Here is a 21,964-nt window from a genome sequence, read left to right as displayed (position 1 = left end):
AAATAACAATGAAGATTTCTCATGTATATATGCTTGTGGTTGCCAGAATTCACAATAAATATGGCCAACAGTTTGACATTGCATTAGGCTTAACACACTTTATCTCCGGGTAAGCTGAGGGATAAGTATGTTTCATGTCAGCTTTTCCTCAGGCCATAGCTAGTAAGCTGGTTGATAGCTGTGCTTGCCAAATGAACGATCTACCAGGTTAGGTTTATATAATGCTTATAAAAACATGATCTGTATCAAAGAAGGGAGCGAACTAGGTTTTGGTAGAGAGCAGACGGTCTTGGTTGCTGTCTGCAAGAAAGTAATGGGCTTGCTCTATGACAGACCGGATATGCATCAGGCAGGAAGGCAGCGTCTGTGCCCACGTAGCATCACTGGTTTTCTGCATGGGGGTTCAGGATAGTATGTTAATCAATTAGCATGTTGTGTGATAGGAGCACATTTCTTCAAGATGTTGAGATGGTCTGAAAAAGGTATCAGAGTAACTGGTAACTATCATTATGTTTTGCAGATAGGTGATTCAGGCACAGTTTCAGACCACAACCCTTCCTGCTCCTAAAGGGCCCAAACTGGTTAGGCCATTAGCAACATTAGCTCTTCGTAATGATGACCAGTGGAAAGCGGTGGGTGGCAGCCTTAAGAGGGTCCCATGATTGGTAGATGAAAGTATGTTTAAATGCTTAGACCGGCCAGTGCAATAATTGGGGCAACGAAAAATGTCAATAAGCCAGAGAGAGTATTTTAAATTTCTTAGTCACATGGACATAGCGGTATAGACATAATATTTTAAATCTGGAACAATAACAGACTCTACTCGCATTCAACTTGCATCCAGATAGCAACACTACAGGGAAAACCGCTCTCATACTGTAGGACACAGTAAAGCATGGCAGTTAAAATAAGGTTGGCCAAGGGGTTCAGTACTTTCAGAAATGGACCATCGTGGCAGTAGGCATGCTCTGTTTAAGTTACAGCCTGTCCGGTTTAAACCATACAGACAACTTATATCTATCACACTAAGGTAGTACCAAAAGTCCAATAACCACTAAAATGGAAGACAAATTGCAGCTCAATATGCGACAAATGTCCTAAAAAGCACAAGGTTTGTGCCAAGTGTCTTTTCATTCACAGGGAACACAATTGGTCTTTGTAAACAAACGCACATTGGTAACAAATATTAAAAGAAATAAGTGAGCTATGCATAGAAAGTTACCTCCAAAATTAGCTAATCTTCCAATCCGAGTGACGGGTACCTTTCGCTCACGTGCTCTTTCACTAAGCTGCAAGACAAATTAGTACAAGTGTTTGAAAGTTTCAACTAAAGCAAGTTTAAAGGTTTCATAAATGTTGTGTATATTCACTTTCGTCAAATAAACCATACCCTCCTATAGATACACGTGCTCTTAAACAACATTGATGGCAAAATCTTCTGTAACTGCCATTTGTAATTTTTTTAAAGGACAAGAAGAACAAGTTACTTACCTTCGGTAATACTATTTCTTGTGAATACTCTACCGAACCAAAGATTCCTCACCTTTAGAATTCCCCAGGTGCCAGACTGGATCTAGGAAATTCTCCCAGCAACGACTCCTGAGCGTCAACAGGGGGCGCTACAAGGCTCTGCCGCAATTTCATACCACCACTGAAGTAACAGAGCAAGGGCACTTACAGGCCCCGCCCGTGTGCGCTGGCATCAGTTTTAGGCTCTCTCGTTCTACAGACGTGGATCATTGTAAACAAACTGTAGGTGACAGTGTTTAAAAATATAATTTGGGACCTTATTACGCTGTGCATATGTGCACTCTGCAGAATGTAGAGGAGCAGTGAGAAAGCTGCAGTTCAAATACCAACCAAAACGAAAATGTTAATTACCCTATAAGCATCTGGTCGTGGCATGTAGTGCTGTAGATTCACAGGTCTGCATACTGCCATTTAGAGTTGAGCTTAAACTCGTAAAACGTGTCTTTCATCAAAGTCTTTCGAGTCATGAGGTATAGCGATTCCTTCTACGACTGGTAATGCGCATGGTCTTCAGCCCCATTATTAGACTGTTTTCCTGCCCAGCGGGTGAGGAAAGATGGAGAAGGAACACAGAAGTAACAGAAGATGGCCATGCGAGTGAATGTTGAAAAGAAAAGTAAAGCATCTGCAACAGCTGATGGCTTCAGGGGAGGTGGGTGGTCATATGTTAATCTACAGTACTGCATGCCACAAATCACTGAAAGGCAAATGTTCTGCACCAGCTCTGGAAGCAGACCCTTGTTTCTAACTGATCTACATATCAGCCATGTTCTCGGATTTGATCAGAACTATTTTGTGATGGACGTGCCAGAAAAAAACTTTGAAAGCCAGCTGGACTGCCAGTATTTCCAGATAATTGCTGGCAAAGTTATGTTGAGGGGCTGTCCACATTTCTTGAACAGTCCAAAAATATGAAATGTGCCCTCCCTACCCCTGTGAGGAAATTGAAATCGGATTTCTAAAGCGCGTAGCTACCCAAGGGCGTCCCAGCGCTGACATGCAACCTATTGTTCCAGAGGGGGGAAGGGAAGGTGTAAACAATTATGGAAAGAGCCCAAGACATCACCATTGCCATCCCGGAAGGATACAAGATCATCCGTAAGGACCGCACTGAGCAAACAGGAGGAGGCATCGCTATCGTCCATAAGAACTCCATCCGCATCTCAACCAGCTCTGACGCCAACCTCGCCAACGCCGAACACCTCCACTTCCAGATCCACATCGACCCCAAAACCACACTCAGAGGCACCCTCCTCTACCGACGTCCAGGACCCCGTGCACAATTCAGTGACGACATCACTGACTTTATCACCCCACACGCCCTCCCCTCCGAGGATTACATTCTATTGGGAGACCTCAATTTTCACCTGGAAAAGAGCAACGACGGCAGCACCACCACCCTGCTGGACAATCTTGCCAACCTCAGACTCAAACAACTGGTCACTACCCCCACCCAAATTGCTGGCCACACACTAGACCCTATCTTCACTTCCAGCAAACATGTCTCCTTCAGTCACACCACAGCTCTCCACTGGACGGACCACAGCTGCGTTCACTTCACATACAATAAGTCCACAATCTACAACCATCCTCAACCCACCATGCGAAGAAATTGGAACAAAATCACCATCAACCAGATCTCCTCATCGCTTCTTCAAAACCCTCCCGTCCACTCCTCAAACCCCGACCAAGCAGCCACTAACCTCACCCAATGGATATCCAACAGCGCCGACATCCTAGCCCCGCTGAAAAAACGTCAAAGCAAACCAGGCAGCAAAAACGCCTCCTGGTTCAACGATGATCTTAAGAAATCGAAGAAACTCTGTCGCTCCCTCGAGAAGGCCTGGAAAAAAGACCCAAACACCAGCACCAGGGGTGCCTTCAAAAACGCCACCCGCATACACCACCAACTAATCCGGTCTGCCAAGAAAGCCGCATTCAAAGACCGACTAGACAACAACGCCCACAACAGCAAGGAACTATTCAACATCGTCAAAGAATTCACCAACCCATCAGCCAACTCCAACGACATCACCCCTTCCCAAGCCCTCTGCGACTCCCTAGCTTCCTTCTTCCACAACAAAATCGCAGACATCCACAACAGCTTCGACAACCGACCCGGAGACCAACCCACCCAACCTTCTGCAGGACCTTCACCCCCCCTGAACATCCTCAACGACTGGAACCCAATCTCCACTGAGGACACCATCCGCCTGATGAACTCCATCCACTCAGGATCCCCAACTGACCCATGCCCCCATCACATCTTCAACAAAGCAGACTCCATCATAGCACCACACCTCCGAGATGTCATCAACTGCTCCCTCAACTCCGCCACCTTCCCGGAAAGCTGGAAACACGCAGAACTCAGCGCCCTTCTGAAAAAACCCACAGCTGACCCCACCGAACTCAAAAACTACCGCCCCATCTCACTTCTTCCATTCCCGGCCAAAGTCATCGAGAAAGCTGTCAACAACCAACTCGCCGCCTTCCTCGAAACCAACAAATCCCTTGACTCCTCACAGTCCGGCTTCCGAGCCATACACAGCACTGAGACCGCACTCATCGCTGCAACTGACGACATTCGAACTCTACTGGACAACGGAGACACAGTCGCCCTCATCCTCCTCGACCTCTCCGCTGCCTTCGACACAGTCTGCCACAGCACCCTTCTACATCGACTCAGTAACGTCGGAATCCAAGGAAAAGCACTGGAATGGATCACCTCGTTCCTCACCGGAAGAACCCAGAGAGTCCGCCTCCCACCATTCAAGTCAGAGGCCACGAAAGTCATTTGTGGCGTGCCACAAGGATCTTCTCTCAGCCCCACCCTCTTCAACGTATACATGAGCCCCCTTGCGACCATCGCTCGCCAACACAACCTCAACATCATCTCCTACGCTGACGACACTCAACTGATCCTCTCACTCACAAAAGACCCTAACACCGCCAAAACCAACTTACACAAAGGAATGAAAGAAGTAGCCGAGTGGATGAAGCACAGCCGTCTAAAACTGAACTCCGACAAAACAGAAGTCCTCATCTTAGGCACCTCCCCCTCCGCCTGGGACGACTCTTGGTGGCCAGAGACCCTTGGAAAAGCACCCATCCCGACAGACCACGCACGGAGCCTGGGCGTCATCCTGGACTCCTCACTCTCGATGACCAGACAAGTCAACGCCGTTTCATCATCTTGTTTCAACATTCTTCGCATGCTCAAAAAAACATTTCGCTGGATCCCCACCGAAACTCGTAAAACGGTCACCCACGCACTGGTCACTAGCCGCCTGGACTACGGAAACACCCTCTACGCCGGTACCACCGCAAAACTCCAGAAAAAACTCCAACGCATCCAGAACGCTTCAGCCAGGCTCATACTAGACATCCCGCGTAAAGAACACATCTCTGGTCACCTGAAAAACCTCCACTGGCTCCCCGTAAATAAGAGGATTACTTTCCGCCTCCTAACCCACGCACACAAAGCACTTTACGAACTTGGACCTGAATGCCTCAACACACGACTGTCCTTCTACACCCCCTCCCGTCAGCTACGATCCTCCAACCAAGCTCTTGCCACTGTACCTCGCATCAACAAAACCACCATGGGAGGCAGATCCTTCTCCTACCTGGCAGCTAAAACTTGGAACTCTCTTCCTACTCCCCTTCGCCTTACTCAGAACCACCTAGCATTCAGAAAGCAACTTAAAACTTGGATATTCGACAAGTAATTCCCCACCCCTCCTCAAGCGCCTTGAGACCCTATGGGTATGTAGCGCGCTATATAAATCTTTTGACTTGACTTGACATGTTTTTAATTGCCTGCGGAAAGCGAGTAAATTGTGTTCTCTTCGAATGGACAGTGGAAGAGAGTTCCACAATTTAGGGGCATTAAAGGAAAACAATCTCCCCCCCGATCGGGCTCTTTTTATTCTTGGGATACTGGCAAGGGAGAGAGAATCTGACCTGAGTTGTCTGTTCGGGTGGTAGGGTTTGATGAGGGATTTCAGGATTGGCGGGCCTCTGCCTTGCATTACCTTATGTGTAATGCACAGGGTCTTAAAGAGGACCCTTTCCTTGATCGGGAGCCAGTGGAGACTTTTAAGGGCCGGTTTGGCCGAGCATCTGGACGTGGATCCTGTAAGGAGTCTGGCGGCCGCATTTTGGGCGTATTGTAGTTTTTTTATGACTGATGCAGGGGCTCCTAGATATAGGGCATTTCCATAATCTAGTCTGGAGTTCACCAGACCCTGAATAAGCAGTTTCCTAGATTGGAAGGGGAGTAGGTGGAGGATCTTTCGCGCTTTTTGGATGAGGCCGAAGCAGATGCAGGAGGTTTTCCTGGCCTGGGCTTTAAAATTGAGCTCCTGGGCCAGCCAGATACCCAGGCTCTTGACTCAGGGCAGTACCAGACACTCCTGCCAAGCTGAGCCGGTGGATAAGGATGGAGTGATCCACTGTGTCGAAGGCGGCACTTAAGTCGAGGAGGATCACTGCCACTGATCCTCCTGCGTCTATGATGGTTCTAGCCTCTTCGACCTTGGCTAGAAGTGCGGTATCAGTGCCCTGTCTAGGTCTAAACCCCGTCTGGGATTGGCGCAGAAGATTGTTAGTTTCTAAAAAAGGGACAGTTGGGAGTTTACAATTCGTTCGGCGATTTTTCCGATGGCCGGGAGGAGAGAGATGGTTCTAAAGCTGGATAAGTCCATTGGGTCCAGGTGAGGTTTTTTAAGCAGTGCCCTGACTGTAGCTTTTTTCCAATTATCTGGAATAGTGCCTAATGCCAGAGAGGCATTAATTAGTTGGTTGAATGGCGGGGCGATGATGTCGGCGACCAGTTTTAATTTGCTCATAGGAGCTGGATCTGATGGAGCCCCGCTTTTCACGGATTGTAAGGTAGTCAGAAAAAGTTCAGTAGTGATCAGGGAGAATGCTTGGAGGCAAGGAGCTTCTGTACAAGGAGAAGAGGTGACGGGGTTGGGCGGGGATGAGAGGTGGGAGGGATTCCAGGATATTGTTAATTTTTGTGGCGAAGAGAGAGAAGGGAGATGTCCATGGTGATGGCCACTTGGGAAACCAGGTCTAAGAAGGGCCTACCCTGCAACAGGTTGTTGTTATTCCACCACAACAGAGACTTTTGAGTGCTTGCCCAAATCAACACTAGATCCTCCAGGAGACCCTCCACTTCTGACCACTGTGCTGCTAAGCACTCTTGAAGTGGACGCATTTGTAAGAGGTCGTGGGAGAACGATGGAGATGCATGACGCCATCATGAAGAGGAGGCGCATTACTGTCCTGACTCTTAGCTGATGACCTGGCTGGAAAAGAGGCAGCAGAAGCAGGAAAGCTTGAACCTGTTCAGAACTGGGATAAGCCTTCCCAGTTACTGTCTTGAATTACCCCTAGGGAGGGCTCGACCTGAAGGGGATGGAGGTGGGACTTGCTCTCGATTATGAACAAGAGATTGTGAAGATGATCTCAGGTGATGTGGGCCAACAACTGCTGTCTGCCTACACACCATCAGCCAGTCGTCGAAGTCCTGGAATATGTGGATGTCCCTCCTCCCGAGAGGAGAGACTACCACTGCAAGGCATTTGGTAAAGAGACTGGGAGCTGTAGTTACCCTAGAGGCAGGACCTCAAATTGAAAGTGCTGACCAGTTACCTGGAACTGGAGATAAGCCAGGTGGGTCAGGGTGTGGAAATAGCCGACCTTCAGGTCGAGAGCAGTCATGAAGTCACCTTGTTGCAACAAAGGAATGACGTCCTGGAGGGTGACCAGCTTGAAGTATTCTGACATGATGCATTTGTTGAGCGGCCTTAGGTAGAGTATGGGCCTGAGGGATGAGTCTTTCATGAGGGTACAAAATTACAACTGGTTCAGCGTTGTTTTAGCACAATCCCTCTATGGCGCCTTTGTATAATAGTGCGTCCACCTACTCCTGTGGAGAGGGAGTGTTTGAAGATAGTGTGGGGGAGTAGATGTATGTGAGCGGAGCAGTGAGTTCGAGCCACTAGCCCTGTTCTACAATGGACAGAACCCAATGGTCTGAGGTGGTGTTTTGCCTTTGTACGAGGAACTGCTGCAAGGGTTCCCCAAAAAAGTGTAATGTGGTTGGGTGGGGGGGCAGGAATAGATAGGGAGTCACTGACTGGAGAGAGCGGCTCTCTTTTCATCATCACCTCCTCCATTGTGGTTATTTCCCCCATTAGCACCTCTGGACTAATACCAGAAGGTTTGTTGCTGCTGCTCTGGTATGAGATAGAAGCTTCTGGGGAGGTCACCTTGGCACCACCACATGAGTGAGTGACTAATGGAGCCACAGTGCAATGTGGACTAAAGAGCCTCCATTACCTTGGCCATGTCCTTCTGGATTTTCTCCAGCATCTGATCCCCATCACAGGGCAAGTTTATCAGATACTGCTGGACTTGTGGCCTAAACTGAGGGACACAGAGCCAGGCATGCCGGTGGAGGAGAATGCTAGAGTTAATACCCATTGTGGCAGTGTCAGTCAAGTCCAGAGCACACCTTATGATGACGTTAGGGTTAGTCTGGCCCTGCGGTATGAGCTCTTAAGCTCTTTGCCTGTACTAATCCAGGAGGGATTGATTAGGGCACCCATCTCATGCTACTGAGCTCGGTTCTACCTCAAGATTAGACAGACGGAGATGGTAATGCATTAATGTGTGGCAGATTAAGTGGCCACCTGTTTGCCCACCGCATCAATCTTTTTACTTTGTCAGAGGGCTGGATGTTTCCAGTACCCTCTGCATTTGCAGGCGGTATGGCCAATTAGAGAACTTGATGGGTAGTTGTCCTTTGATATAAGGCCTCGCCTTCGTTCCAGACTTCTACTTTGTCAACACCGGATGTAACTACTCGGGCCTTAAGTACATTAAAGATATCTACGTTGATTTTAACATTCGCTTAAGCATGGGTAGGCATTGCGCTGAGCGCTAAGTGTTTGAGAGCGTTTCCATTATGAAGTCCTCTTACTTGGAGGAGCAAGAAGGCGACCATGTGAGGGTGGTCAACTGGGTCCTCCTCCCAGCTTGAGAAGACCAGAACCGTGGACCTCTTGATGCCATTCCTTAGTACAGGGATGCCCCCAATATATGCGGCGTCAGGCTGCCAGAGGTCGCCAGATACACAGAGTACTGCAGCTACTGCAAAGGTCGAGCATGCTGCAAAAGTACTGTTTGGGTGGTTTCTCTCCCGTGTGCTGGGAGAAGGACCTGTTACAGAATCATTCCGGTAGCAGTGGTGGTCTGGATGACCACCAAGGCGATGCAGGCAGTTAAGCCCTGTAGAGCAAACAGCAATGGAGGTGGGCTGGAGCGAGTGAAGCTCTGCCTGTGACAGAGCAAAGCATCTACTAATAAAAGGCTCAACGGGAGTGGCAGCTCAGCGGGCATGGGGCCCTCCTGGCACTTAAGCAGGGACCGCAGCACATTTCTTTAAAACACTTGGCTGGGCACCGGGCCGACAGTGCTGGATAATACTGGCACTCCTACGCTGCACAGCCGGACTTTGTCCTCTTTGGAAACTTAGGCACCCCCCTTGTGGTTGATGGTGGAGAGACTGACACAGTGAGTAATTAGGGGGACACTAGTATCTCTCCAGCTGGTATTTCTGAAGGACAGTCCAATTTGCCCCCTCTGGAGACACTAGGTGAAAAAGCAGGCCTACTATGTATGCTGATTGAAAGAAGCTCTGAAGCAAGGTTAATACTATCTGGTGAGATGACCAAGGAGTTAGAGGGTAACTAGGGAAGGGCGGGAGGACCCTGCGACTACGCACTGCAGGGCAATGTGGAGCCCCTGCCATACTAGAGGTGTTAGCTAGCCGTACATCTGGTAGTGCTTTATCATTTTAAACTGACAGGCACCAAAAAGAGGCATTAAATAAGGCAATAGCAATGAGAACTCTAGGGCAGAAGCGGATACACAGAACATTTTTTCTCCCTATCATACTGGTCTGATTGGACAGAGGAGGATAAGGAATCCCTTGAGGAATGTCCTAGAAAGGCCTCGGAAGAAAGCACTTCGAGCGTCACGAGTGGACCAAGTGAGGGAGGGGCTACCGCACTTGCTGAAGGGGGAGAGAAGGATCCTTGGCTTACTGCCAAGAAAGTAAGTCCGCAAAGCAAGTTCGGAGGGTCTGCCTGAGCAGGTGCAGTCTTAAAGTGAAACAACTCAGCAAGACCTAATCTAGCAGGGAGCAGACCATGCGGTCTGGAAAAGGGGGCTTGGGACACGCCAACACTGCCATCCTGGAGGCTATATACCAAGGAATTATGGCTCATCCACAAGAGACCTGAGCAGATAGCTGCCAGGACTCAGACCGCCAACAGAAAACCTCAAGGGACAACGCGGAAAGTCACAAAACTAAAGTGTGCTCTGAATTCTCCGAAAGGATGGTTGAGGTGGAAAACAGGGAGATTAACCTTGAAAATGATGCGTTAGCCAACAAGAAATTTACTGAGGAACATGAGACCTGTTTGGTTGAGACCCAGTGCAAGTTAGAAGAATTTCAGAACAGGCTAAGGTGAAACAATCTTAGGGTGCTGGGTGTAGACGAAGGAGCTGAGGGTGTGGATGCACTGAAATACATAAATGGGCCTTTCAAGAATGCCTATCCAGAGTAGCTCATTGGAACTGGGATTAGGAAATTCAAAGAGGGCACAGACATCCGATTAAGCAACTTCAGTGTCATCTGCAGGAGAGGGGAAAGGCAAAGGCAATGTTGGTATTCTTTGGCAACTTCTTACTTCGAGATGCTAACTTGGCTCGCCCAGATCAGAAACACACTGCAGATGGATGGATGTTTTTTGTGAGGCTGGACTTCTGCCATGCCACTGTGGAGAGGCGATGGTGGTTGAGGCAGATGATTCAACCTTTTCAGAGCAAGGGGGTTCAAGACTTTCTGATGTACTATGTTAGATTAAAATTTATCAAGCAAGACAAGATCCTCTTGTTCACCTCTAAGATCAAGACGAAGGAATTTCTCCAGAGTCTGAGTCCCAATTAGATTTAGACTGAGTGAATAATTGTTTATAGGACAATAGGTTGCGTCACAATGAGTTCTCATGGGCTGCAATAAAACTTGGCACTATGCAAGCTGTGCTGGAGCCATTGGGAATTCAGTGGTTATTATCGTAGGTTTGCTTACTCTGCTATAAAGCTTGCTGTAGAGGATTGAGAGGCAGTGTGTTGGTAGTAACATTACTTTTATTTTGGTGTAGACATGGAGGCACCACCGTCTATGGACCTGGCTGGTCCAAATGCTTTATCTCTGTAGAGGGGAGAAGCTGGGGAAGGAGTGGTATGGGTGGTAGGAGGGTGGGGGTTGGTGATGATATGAGGTAAAGATGTTTGTCACAGCAGAGCAATGAGGCCTGACATTGTCTGCATTCAGGAGACTCACATCCCTTGGGGGGGGGGGTAAAGAATGAGGGGGGAGAGGAGGGAAGGAAGCTGTTGACGGATCTGGGGTTTGAGCTGCTTGACTAAACAGGGTTGAACATCCAGGGGTGTGGCTATTCTTGCTAAAAGGATTAGCTGCTCGGTTAAACGGACCTCTACAGATAAACTGGAGACGGGTTATCATGGAGTGCCAAGTGGGAGGAGGGAAATTACTCTGTGCTCTGTGTGCAGATCTAAATTAGGGGAGGCTTATGTTTTTGAACATTTGGATCTAGAGCTTGCGCCCTGGCCCAGGCCCTTAGTGCAAGTGGAGAATTCAACATACATTGAGGAGTGATGGGGAAGTTGCAGAGACCCAACCCATTCTCAGGCAGGAAAACTCTGGTTTTTAAAGCACTCCATTGGTTGATAAAAGACCACGGGCTGATTGATGCTTGGAATAAATAAATAAAAAGCCCCTGACTCCGGGTATACAATCTTTTCCTTCCCTCATCATAAGTTAGTTCACCTCAATTATTTTCTAGTCTCAGCTGCACCTGAAGGGCAGGTGGGAATTGAGAGATATCCTAGGGTCTTATCAGATCATTATCCATTGGTGCTTGAATTTGCGGTCAAGGGTCTAGCCAAGAAAGATAGGGGCAACTGGACTATATACATAAGAAATATCTCCCGCTCCCAGTTAGCTATGAAGCGTTCTTGAGTACTGTAATTGGGCTCTGGTTAAAAACACTGGCCTCGGGAAAGCTACAGGGCCAGATAAGCTACCCCTGAAGTTTTAAAAGACTTTTTCAGAACTTGGACAAGAGATTAATTTTGACCTTTATGAAAGTGCAGAGTGAGCAGGAGATTCCTACTTTTCAAGAATTTACTAATATTATTGTAGTTGGGAAGAAAGGTAAGCCTCACTTAAACCCAGGGTCATTTAGGTCAATTTCCTTAATTATATCAGTGATGTTATAACCTACGCTAAGGTTCTTCCAAACCACTTGGGTAAGGTTATATATAAATATATAGATGCACGGTTGATCATGTTGGGAGGGTTATTACTCTATTTGATGGGGCCGAGACATTGAGAACGCATATGGGCCATGTGCTATTACACTCAGAGATAGCCTTCGACCGGGTTTCTTGTGGATACTTCTGGGCGGTCTTAAAATTGAAGAGCTTTGGCCCAGGAATTATAAAACTTACCAGGGCCTTATATCAGGCTCCCAATGTAAGATTGCAGATGTTGGGAATATAGTATGAAAGAATTTTAATCACTAGAGGGTCAAGACAAGGGTGCACATGCTCGCAATGGTTATTCTCACTGTATATGGATCCCTTAATTTCATTATCGTAAAAACTCTGGAATAAGGCTGGTGGTAATAAACCCTGTTGAGTATAAAGTGCTCGCTTATTACAGACGACAACATTACTTTGGTAACGACAGATCCACAAAAGGCCTTAAAAGAAATTTAAAGTGAAGCTAAGAAGTTTGGGGCACTGGCAGGTTACCTCTTGAATGAGGGTAAGACACAGATTGTTTGCACTGCAAGAATACCCTTTAGTGACCAGCGAGTGGTTGAGGACGCAACCTATTTGGTCGTTAGGATAACTTTAACATTAGATCAGTTATTGGCATTGATTCCAACACCCCTGCTGCATCTTTCGCTGGTAGGGAGGTGCAATGGACTAAAGATTTCAGTTTTAACAAAGGAATTGTATGTGTTTAGGTTTGTTCATTTGCAAATTAACTAGCAGTGGCTTACTATACCTGAGGGGTATGTGTTTTATTTTTTTATGGCAATTTAAGAAGCCAAAAAGAGCGTCTAAGTGTATGATTCTTCTTAAGTGCCGGGAGTGGGATGAGGATGGGTAGTTCTAGTTCCTCATCTCACATTTTACTAATGGTCCTGCGTGTTACTGCATATGGGGGTTTTCGATCACTTGCAGGACATCTGATGTAAGTTATTCCGAGGCAACAACAATATAAGAATTAACACTGGGAGCTGAGGCGAAAGGCTCTTTTTTAAAGAAAACTTAACCTAGCTACTATAAAATGACCAGGTTTAAAACTGGGAAGGGGGGTATAGAATATGGCGGCAAGTGGTGAGGAGATCTTGAAAAGCCAAATATAATGATTATACACCCATATGGGACTCTCCCGCCTTGCCCTCTAGATCTTACGAAAGATTTGGCAAGAGATAGACTCAGAATGGTATTACTATGCTGTGACTTTTATGAGGATGGGCAATTGTACTCATTTGGTGAGATGGAGAAAATGTATGGTTTGCCTCGAGAATTTTTTATCAAATATCTGTAGGACAGGGATTGTTATTAGTAGATGATTTGGAGGTTCAGAATCAGAAATATAAATGGGAAGAAAGGCTTGGGATAGATGCATTGATAGAGCAGAAGTCAGTGGAGAATGGCTGTGGGGTGCACTTGACGGCTGGGCTAAAGAAGACTGTGTTAGATCTATACTATACATCGGCTAAGCTACATAGATGGGGTAGGAACGTCATCGATGTGGGGTGTAGCAGGCAGAAATCATGCATGTGTTTTTTGGTTTCCATAAGTTGGCAGGGTATGCTCAGACGTGAGTCCCTTGCTCACTTTGTCACTGGATTCAAGCAAGCCTGGCTGACGGCGGTCATGCCAGAAACCGGTTCTGGGAAGCCTGTTTCCGGTCCAGGGAAGGCAAGGCTTGGCAGTTCGGGCTGGACTGTTCCCATGAGGCACAGGGTCAGACGGATTTGCATATGACCATGTCTGAACTGGGGTGGCAGAGTGGGCTAAAGAACAGTGATGGATTAAACCCAGATCTGTTGACTGGGTGTGAGTGTTTGATTGGTTCAGATGCTCCGTCCATCACCACCCCCTTTTGTACCTCTTTGTTCGCCGTAGGTTGGCAGGGTATGCTCAGACGTGGGTCCCTTGCTCACTTTGCCACTGGATTCAAGGAAGCTTGGCTGAAGACGGCTGTAATGCCAGAAACCGGTCCTAGGAAGCTTGTTTCCGGTCCAGGGAAGGCATGGCTTGGCTTGGCAGTTCCGACTTGACTGTTCCCATGAGTCACAGGGTCAGACTGATTTGCTTATGGCCATGTCTGAACTGGGGTGGCAGAGTGGGCTAAAGAACGGTGATGGATTAAACCCAGATCTGTTGACTGGGTTGGAGTGTTTGATTGGTTCAGATGCTCTGTCCATCACCATCCCATTTTGTACCGCTGTGTTTTTTTGTTGCCAGCGAGGATTCCCTTTTAAGGAAAATCTGGGCCTTTGTTAGCATGATTTTAAATGAGGAGATTCAAATTACACTTCAGATGATGCGGTTAGGGATTGCGGAAGGCATCAGATGCTCTAGTAGAGAATACTTTTTTATATTTGAGGCTATGGCAGTGGAACGTGCATAACATCCAATTGGCGAAGCCCAAACCCTCCAACTTTCTTTGAATGGAGGTCTCTGCTTTTAGCAATGTACTCCATGGAGAGTAGCCTAAATGAATGTGAAGGTCAAAAGGTGCAGAGGCATGGGGCCATGATTTGGTCCCCCATGACTAACTGCATGCAGAACATTAGTTATGGATGTAATTCTGGAGCAGTGGGTAATCTAGCGTCCTCTTAACCCTCCATCGGGAGAGCTGGCGTTATCTCAGCCTTGTACTCCTCAGATTATGAGAGCAGAATTCACCGGGGAAATACCAATTGTTGCTCCAATTCTGTTGCAGTCTGGGGTTCCAATTAGTTAGTGGGTAACTATGGCTTACCTCCTACTATCAGCCATGACTTTTTTTCTCATATTTGGTATACATGTGGTATTAAGCGTTCTTTTATTTTGTCTGACGGCTCCGTTTAAGATTATGAATTTGCAGTTTATGCCAGCCGCAATGTATAATGTCATGGAAGGGGACTACCATGACTGATGTATCTTATGAAACTGAAGCTTATATGTTGTGCCCCTACTGTTCTGTTTTTTAGGAATCTTTACGTTTTGCATCTTTTATCTATGTATAGCTGCTTGCCACTTTTTATTTTGTGAAACCTGCAGCATGTGAAGTGATTACGCACTTGCACTATGTGCCTCATTATCAGGACTTTTATAAATGGTTTCCATTACACCTGTGCTATTTGTAGGAATGACTGATGGTGTATAATACCTGCTAAAAAATATATGATAATTTTTTTTTTTTTTTTTTTTTTTTTTTTAGTAATCCTCCTCTGTGGTGGAAGGCAGGTCCACCTTGTGAAAGGTGGAATCCCTGAGAATGAATCTCATGATATGAGGTGGTATCATCAGGTGGAGAAGGCTTGGTTGGGGAGAAGTCTGGGTCAATGTCGCCTGCGGTTACAACACCATAATCATCCCATGGATCATCCTGGGGTTCCAGGTCATATGGGGCATTATATGGATCTGGGGGAACTACCCTCCCCATAGGACAAATGTGGGTATCCTTCTGGCAAGGATGGAAGATTTAACCTATGTGGTGGAGGAGGTGGGTAGTCTGAGTGGGAAGGAGGAGGAATTGAGCAATGCAAGCATCCTGGTCTCAATGCTTATAATAATAAAGAGTTTGTATAGCGCCTGGTTACACGGACTAGTGTGTCCCCGCGCTGCGGCCAGAAAAAGCTACAGAGAAGTATCGAAGAACGGTTCGGCAAAAGCTCCGGGGATCAATGTTCTATGCCTGCAAGAGCCAAGTCTTCAGTTTTTTTCTAAAGATATTCTCTGATTGTTCCATACGGAGGTCAGGGGGAAGAGCGTTCCACTTTTTTGTGGCCAGGTAGTGGAAAGAACGACCTCCCATTCTCATTCTTTTTATAACTGGGTCTTGCACCAGTCCTGAGCCTTGGGAACGCAGGGCTCTAGTAGGAGTGTAGGGGGACAGTAGGTTGTGCAAGTACCTTGGGCCTTTCCTCAACAGAACCCGTTGGCTAATACACAGAGTCTTGAATAAAATTCTTTCCCTTATTGGGAGCCAGTGGAGAGTAGTTCGGGCCTTTTTGGATGAGGCTCTCCTAGGAAGCATCAGGACCAGGCGGGCGGCGGCGTTTTGGATGTACTGTAATCTCTGCACGCTCTTTTTACTGGCACCTATGTAGAGTGCATTCCCATAGTCCCACAATGAGGACCTCCGTCTTGCCGCCATTCAGCTTTAGTGGTTCTGTCGGGTAGGCCTGAAACTACTTCAAAGTACATTAAATGTCATACAGAATATACTCTCTCCACACACAAAATGAAAGAAGATAAGAGGAAAATAAGTACTCCTTAAGTTTTTTGCTCATTATTTATCTGAATTCCTTCATCCCTGCATTGAAAGATTGTTATCAATAATAAACCCAAGATTACGAACTTGGGTAGCGGGTAGGGGAACAGGACCCATTTCCTGGGGCCAATGTTGGGGACCCCAGAGATGCTTGCGTTTGCCTAAAATAACAACCTTGGTCTTGTCTCAGTTTAGTTTCAACAGATTAGAACACATCCACTCGGACACCCGCCGTAGACGCAGCTGAAGGGAAGATATGGAACCTTCCTTAGTGGAGGACAGGGAAAAGATCATTTGAGTGTCATCGGCGAACGAGTAAAGGGATAGACCGAGTCCTCCTCAATAGACGCCAGGGGTCTCACATAGATGTTAAAGAGCACCGGGCTCAAGGTGGACCCCTGGGGAACTCCGTACGCAGATGACCGGATGGTAAAAGCGGATTTGGAAGAAAAGACCTGGAATGTGCTGTCACTGAGAAAGGAGGCCAACCAAGTTAGGGCGGGCCCTCAACTCCTGTCGACTGGAGGGACTTTAAAAGGATGGTATGTGACACAGTGTCAAATGCGGCGCTCAAATCAAGTAGAATGAGCGCCGTAGTCTCCCCTCGATCCAGGCAGGAGCCCAGATTCTCAGTGACCCCAGCAAAGTGGACTCTGTAGAGAAATGAGTTCTAAAGCCTGATTGGGAAGGGTAAAGAAAGCCAGAGCTTTCCACGTGAGTTGAAAGCTGGCAGTTAACATGTTTTTCCAAAACTTTGGAAAGCGCCGGCAACAGAGAAATTGGACGGAAATTTGTCATAATCGTGGGGTCGGCTCCGTACTTTTTTAGCAAAGTAACAACCATTGCACGCTTCCACTCCAGAGGGACGCATGATTCTCGTAAGGAGGCGTTTAGAAGTTCTTTAAGAACTCCAAGGGCATCTGGTGAAAGCTGTTGCAGGATGTTAACAGGTAGAAGATCTGAAGGGGAGCCAGATTTTACCCTAGCTAGAAGCAGAGGAATGATGGCTCCCGCAGGTCATGTCAGACAGGAGACTCGCCGAATTCACAGGAATGGAGGACTTTAATGAGCTATATATTGTCTCCACTTTGGTAATGAAATAATTTGCGATATTATTGCATGGAGTCTCATCGAGGGCGGGTGGCATCGGTGTGGAGTTTGATTCTGCCAGCTTCTTGACCACAGAGAATAAGGCCTGAGGACGGTTCAATGAGTTAGTGATGGTATTTGAAACAAAGGAAGCTTTCGCCGCCTTACAGGCCAGGTGGTACATGTTTAAGGCGGCCTTGTAATCGGACTTGCCATTGGGGGCATAGGTCTTACGCCATCTTCTTTCCAAGTGCTTGCACTTGGATTACATGACCTTTTGCTCACTATTGAACCATGGGACAGGAGGATGGGGAGTAAAACTACGTTTTGGGACCAGGGGCAGGCAGGAATTTATGGACTTAGCTAACCAGTTAGACACCGCCGGAATTAAGGAATGAAAAGGTAAATTGATATCCGGTGGGTTCACTTTTAGGAGACTATTAAGGGAATCTAAGTCTAGTTTGTTCCAGGGCCTCCAACTGACTGAGTCATCTCTGCGCTCAGGCGCAGTGTCCCCCGGGGTGACTAATTGAAATTTAAATTGGATGGCATTTTGGATGGCATAATGGTCAGACCACCCAAGGGGAAGAGCGGGGGAACTGCAGTTTAACAAAAGGTTGGACAAGATTGGATCCAACAGGTGACCCGCCTGATGAGTGGGTCCCTGATGATGATGATGTAACTGCAAATTAAGAGCTTCAAGATCAGCTAGAAAAGTTAAGCTCCCTTTATTCAGGGGATCCTCTAAGTACAGATTAAGGTCCCCCAGAATAGTGAAATTAGCAGCCTTCATAACAAAAGGGGATACTGAATCAGGGAATGCAGACAGCCATTTCTTAGGGTTCCCCGGAGGACGGTAGATAAGCATCCCAGATAGGGTCATTTGGGGGGAAACCGTAAGTTTAAACAAGGCGGCTTCACAATCTAGGAAAGACTGAGGTTCAAGTTTACAGGAGTATATATCTTTATAATGTTCTAATGGATGACAAATTGATTTACTCTAGTCAAATAAATTCAGGCATTTCATCTTCATTCAATACTTAAAAACTGATCAAGAAAATGTTGCCTTTTATTTCAATTAGTGCAACGAAAACTGGTATTACCACATTAGTGTTGTCTAAAATGGATTACTGTAACGGTCTTTATCTGAGTTTGCAAGTGCAATACTAGAATAAATTACAGACTTTGCAAAATGTGGCTTCCTGGCTTCTCAGCCCATTAAAGATCTACACTAGTTAATGGTTAGAAATCGTATATCATTTAAGGCACTCTGTCTAGTTTACAAGGTGCTTCATGACAGTCCCTGTTTTCTCAAGACAATACTTCAGGTGGTACCAGCCCAGTAAATTCTATGATCTCCGGGAGCAAAAAATGTGGTAGTTCCAAGATTCAAGAAGTCCAAGGGGGGTGGAAGCAGCTTCATCCTTCGAGCAATCAGAAGCTGGAACTTGCTTCCACTCCATATTTAAGATGCTCCTACACTGTACATGCTCATCCTTAAATACCAATTATCTGTTTAGAATAAAAATTAGACAAAGTCTATATGCATCACACAGAATGAAATCCATAATTCAAGGGAATGATAATTTCCAAGAATTTAATTTTTTAAACCACTACTCTATAAGCACTTACAGTATGTAAAAATATTGACCCTTATTTGTGTCCCCCCCCGTAGAGATTTGTAGCCACTTTTTAGTACTCTGCTAGACATGTCGTTAAGAGACATGTTTTCAATCTGTGAGCTTCAGCCAGCCCACAGTCCTACCATTTGCTTGCTCCATTGTCGCTCTTGTACTCTTTGTTCCCATTGTACTTGGCATGGATGGCCATCTTGTGTTTAGCCATCCCCAGAGCGTGGACAAAGTACTTGTGTCTATCCACTGCTCTCGTTTTGGGAGCTACATTTTGTTGTGTTTGAGCACTCCATACAAGTGCTTGTGTTTTCAGGCCCGCTCTGCATCTCCATTCTTGTTGCTTCCTTTCCCTCCCAAACCCTTCCCACATGCGTTCTTTTTTATCCCAGAGTCGTTGTGCGGGTCCACATCCACGGCACCTTGGACACTGTGGAGGAGGCTGGAATGCAGGCATTGTACTGTGTTCTGTGTCCAGCAGCAAGAAGGAACATGCCATAAGCTGCTTGCTCTTTGTTGGTTTAGAAGGGGCGCTGCGTTTGTGTTTTCAATGTTGTTTGTCAGCAAAGGATTTTTAGGCTCATTTTTGTGCAGCTTTTTTACTGCTGGGTTTATGGTGCTGTTTTCAGTACATCTGTGTGTTTTAATGTCTTGTTTATTTACAAGCTGAAAAAATCTGAGAATGGTAATATTTTGTGCCAAGCCCTCTATTGTGCTGCTTCCCCCCGCCACAAAATATGAACTGTCCAAATGTAATGTGGAAGTTTATAAGGAGGTTTTTCATACCCAGGATAAATCAATGACCGTTTTTCCTTTTCTCCAGGTTCTGAATTGCCAAAAGCAGAGTAAGTTTCGGTAATTGAGCATCGTTGGTTGCATTCAAGAAAGAGGGCGATGACCAGGATTCAGTTGAGGTTATGCACCGGACATTTATTGGGATTGGACAAACTTTCTTTGTAGTCCTTTCCCAGTGTTTGATGGGAATGGTAGTTTAAATTTGAACTCTGCTGTAATAAGGGAAGAACGTTGTTAGCATAATCCTCGCCTCGGTGTCCTTAATAGAACTGAAACTTTCCATTATAATGGTTAGGAAATTTCTCATTTTTCATGATTAATTTAGTGGTTATTGAGCACAACCAATAATTTAGAGATGTGCTCGTAAAGTGTTATAACAAGATGCCTAGGCTATCTGTTGTAATTGTGACGATTAAGCTTTTTAGCCGTTACACATTTTGCTCTTCATTGCTACCCCTTTCTTGGCGGTCATTTGGACTCCTTCACGTAGTCCTCCAAGAAAACAGAGTTCATATTTACTGGGACGGGTTCTATAGCTACTTTTGTTAGAAGAGCTTGTATTTCTTGTATGAGCAGATGTTGGTGTTCTAAAGACAGTTTGTGAATACGAGGTGGAATGTTGGGAGGGTTGCTTGTGAGCTCCAGGCAATAACCATGTTGGATAATGTCCAACACCCATCTGTCTGGTGTCATTGATTGCCAAATGGGAAGAAACTGTTGTAATCTTCCCCAGACAGGTGATGAATTATCAGGGGGAAGGGATATCAAGTCACTGTTAGTGGATGGAGAAGTGTGTGTTGATTTACCTCTACCTCTTCTTTTAAAGTTGCTACCTCTATATCCATTTTTATAGCATCCTCTAGAGGGGGAAGATTGTGTTTGTGTTTTATACGAAGATGCACTGGCATCTGTCGTATTAGTCTTGGTGCCTCCTCTGTAGAAGGAGCGACAAAACAAATCTCTTAGAATGAGACTGAAGTCCTCCCTTGAATTTGCTACCTATGCGTCCTTTTTTATTTTCTCTAACGATTGGGTCCATCTAATTCCCAAAGAGGTGTTCCTTATCAAATGGTGCAATATAATAGTTTTTTGACCTTCTGGTTTCAAACCAGAAATTCTGAGATATGCATGTCTCCTGAGTAGAATGCTGGTATTGACTCCTCTAGCTGCATTATCTGCAGCATCTATCGCACATCTGATGAATTAGATATAAGCTTGCCTTCTTGCACTATTTTCTACCCCTTTATCATTTGTTCTTCTGGGAGATACTGTACAAGTTCTTCCATCTCATCCCAGTGTGCCCTATCATACCTAGCCAATAGGCCTGGTGTATAGGCTACGCGCCAATGATTGGCCGATTGAGCAGCTACTCTTTTCCCGGAAGTATCTTTAAGTTTTGATTCTTTATCAGGACGTGGTGCCTCCCCCTTATGCTTGTGAATTTTCACTTTTACGAGAATTAGCGACTACTAAAGAATCTAAAGGCAGATGACCCTAGGTGTTAGGATACATGCTCTAACTGGATCCTTTAAAATATTGTCGGCATACCTCATCATACCGTTTAACATAGGCAAGGAATGTGATGTTCTGTGTGTGTGGTAGAAACGCACAGCCAAGAATTTTCTGCAGAAGGGGATCCTCACTAACCAGTTGTCTAAGGAGTACATTTACACCCATTGCAGAGGAATGCGTTTATACCCTTGGCATCACGTTGCTGAAAACTCATAGGGCCAACCTGAACTCTAAAAGAGCACACTAAACTAGCAGAGAAAACCACTCCACAAATCTCAAACTTGATGAACTACGGCCCAACAAGCATATGGTAGGTATTCCTTGGGTAAATCTAATCATCTGCTTGCAGAGCTGGGTAACTTGAGCCAGAGTTTCAATCTTGAAAGACACTTTAGGAAGTGGGTGGTGGAAATAAACACAATCTTGTTTTCTTACTCATCATTTAATACCACAGTTTCGCAGTTTCTAAGCAATAAATTACCCAATGTAATGGTACCGAATATATCAACCTCAGAAGAATGAAAATATGAACTGGAATTCCTGCGATTTTAACTTTTGACCGGTTAGTTACCAAAAATAGGTTTGAGACCCATCATGAAAAACCTCACAACACACAAAAAATCCAAAGTAAAGCCCCAAGTTACTCTACTCCTGGGGTAGAAAGTGGAAGGCAGATAGGTTGGAGGATGATTTAGGAATCAGAAACCTAAAACTGCTTCCCATTACTGAAAGTGAT

General features: G+C 46.0%; 1 protein-coding gene across 1 annotated transcript in view; it reads right to left on the bottom strand.

The window, feature by feature from the left end:
* The window catches only part of LOC147659524 (atypical kinase COQ8A, mitochondrial-like), a gene marked incomplete at its 3' end in the record, with an annotated part of 394,993 nt that overhangs the window by 195,452 nt on the left and 177,577 nt on the right, over positions 1–21,964 (bottom strand). The window contains exon 4 of the mRNA XM_086951674.1: positions 1,223–1,289. Coding sequence (XP_086807800.1) covers positions 1,223–1,289 — 67 coding nt within the window. The remainder of the gene's footprint in view (positions 1–1,222; positions 1,290–21,964) is intronic.

This window comes from Lissotriton vulgaris, unplaced genomic scaffold (assembly GCF_964263255.1).
Source record: "Lissotriton vulgaris unplaced genomic scaffold, aLisVul1.2 SCAFFOLD_1160, whole genome shotgun sequence".
NCBI classification, from domain to species: domain Eukaryota; kingdom Metazoa; phylum Chordata; class Amphibia; order Caudata; family Salamandridae; genus Lissotriton; species Lissotriton vulgaris.
Note: the sequence above shows the minus strand (reverse complement) of the source record. Positions and strands in the feature narration are given on the sequence as shown.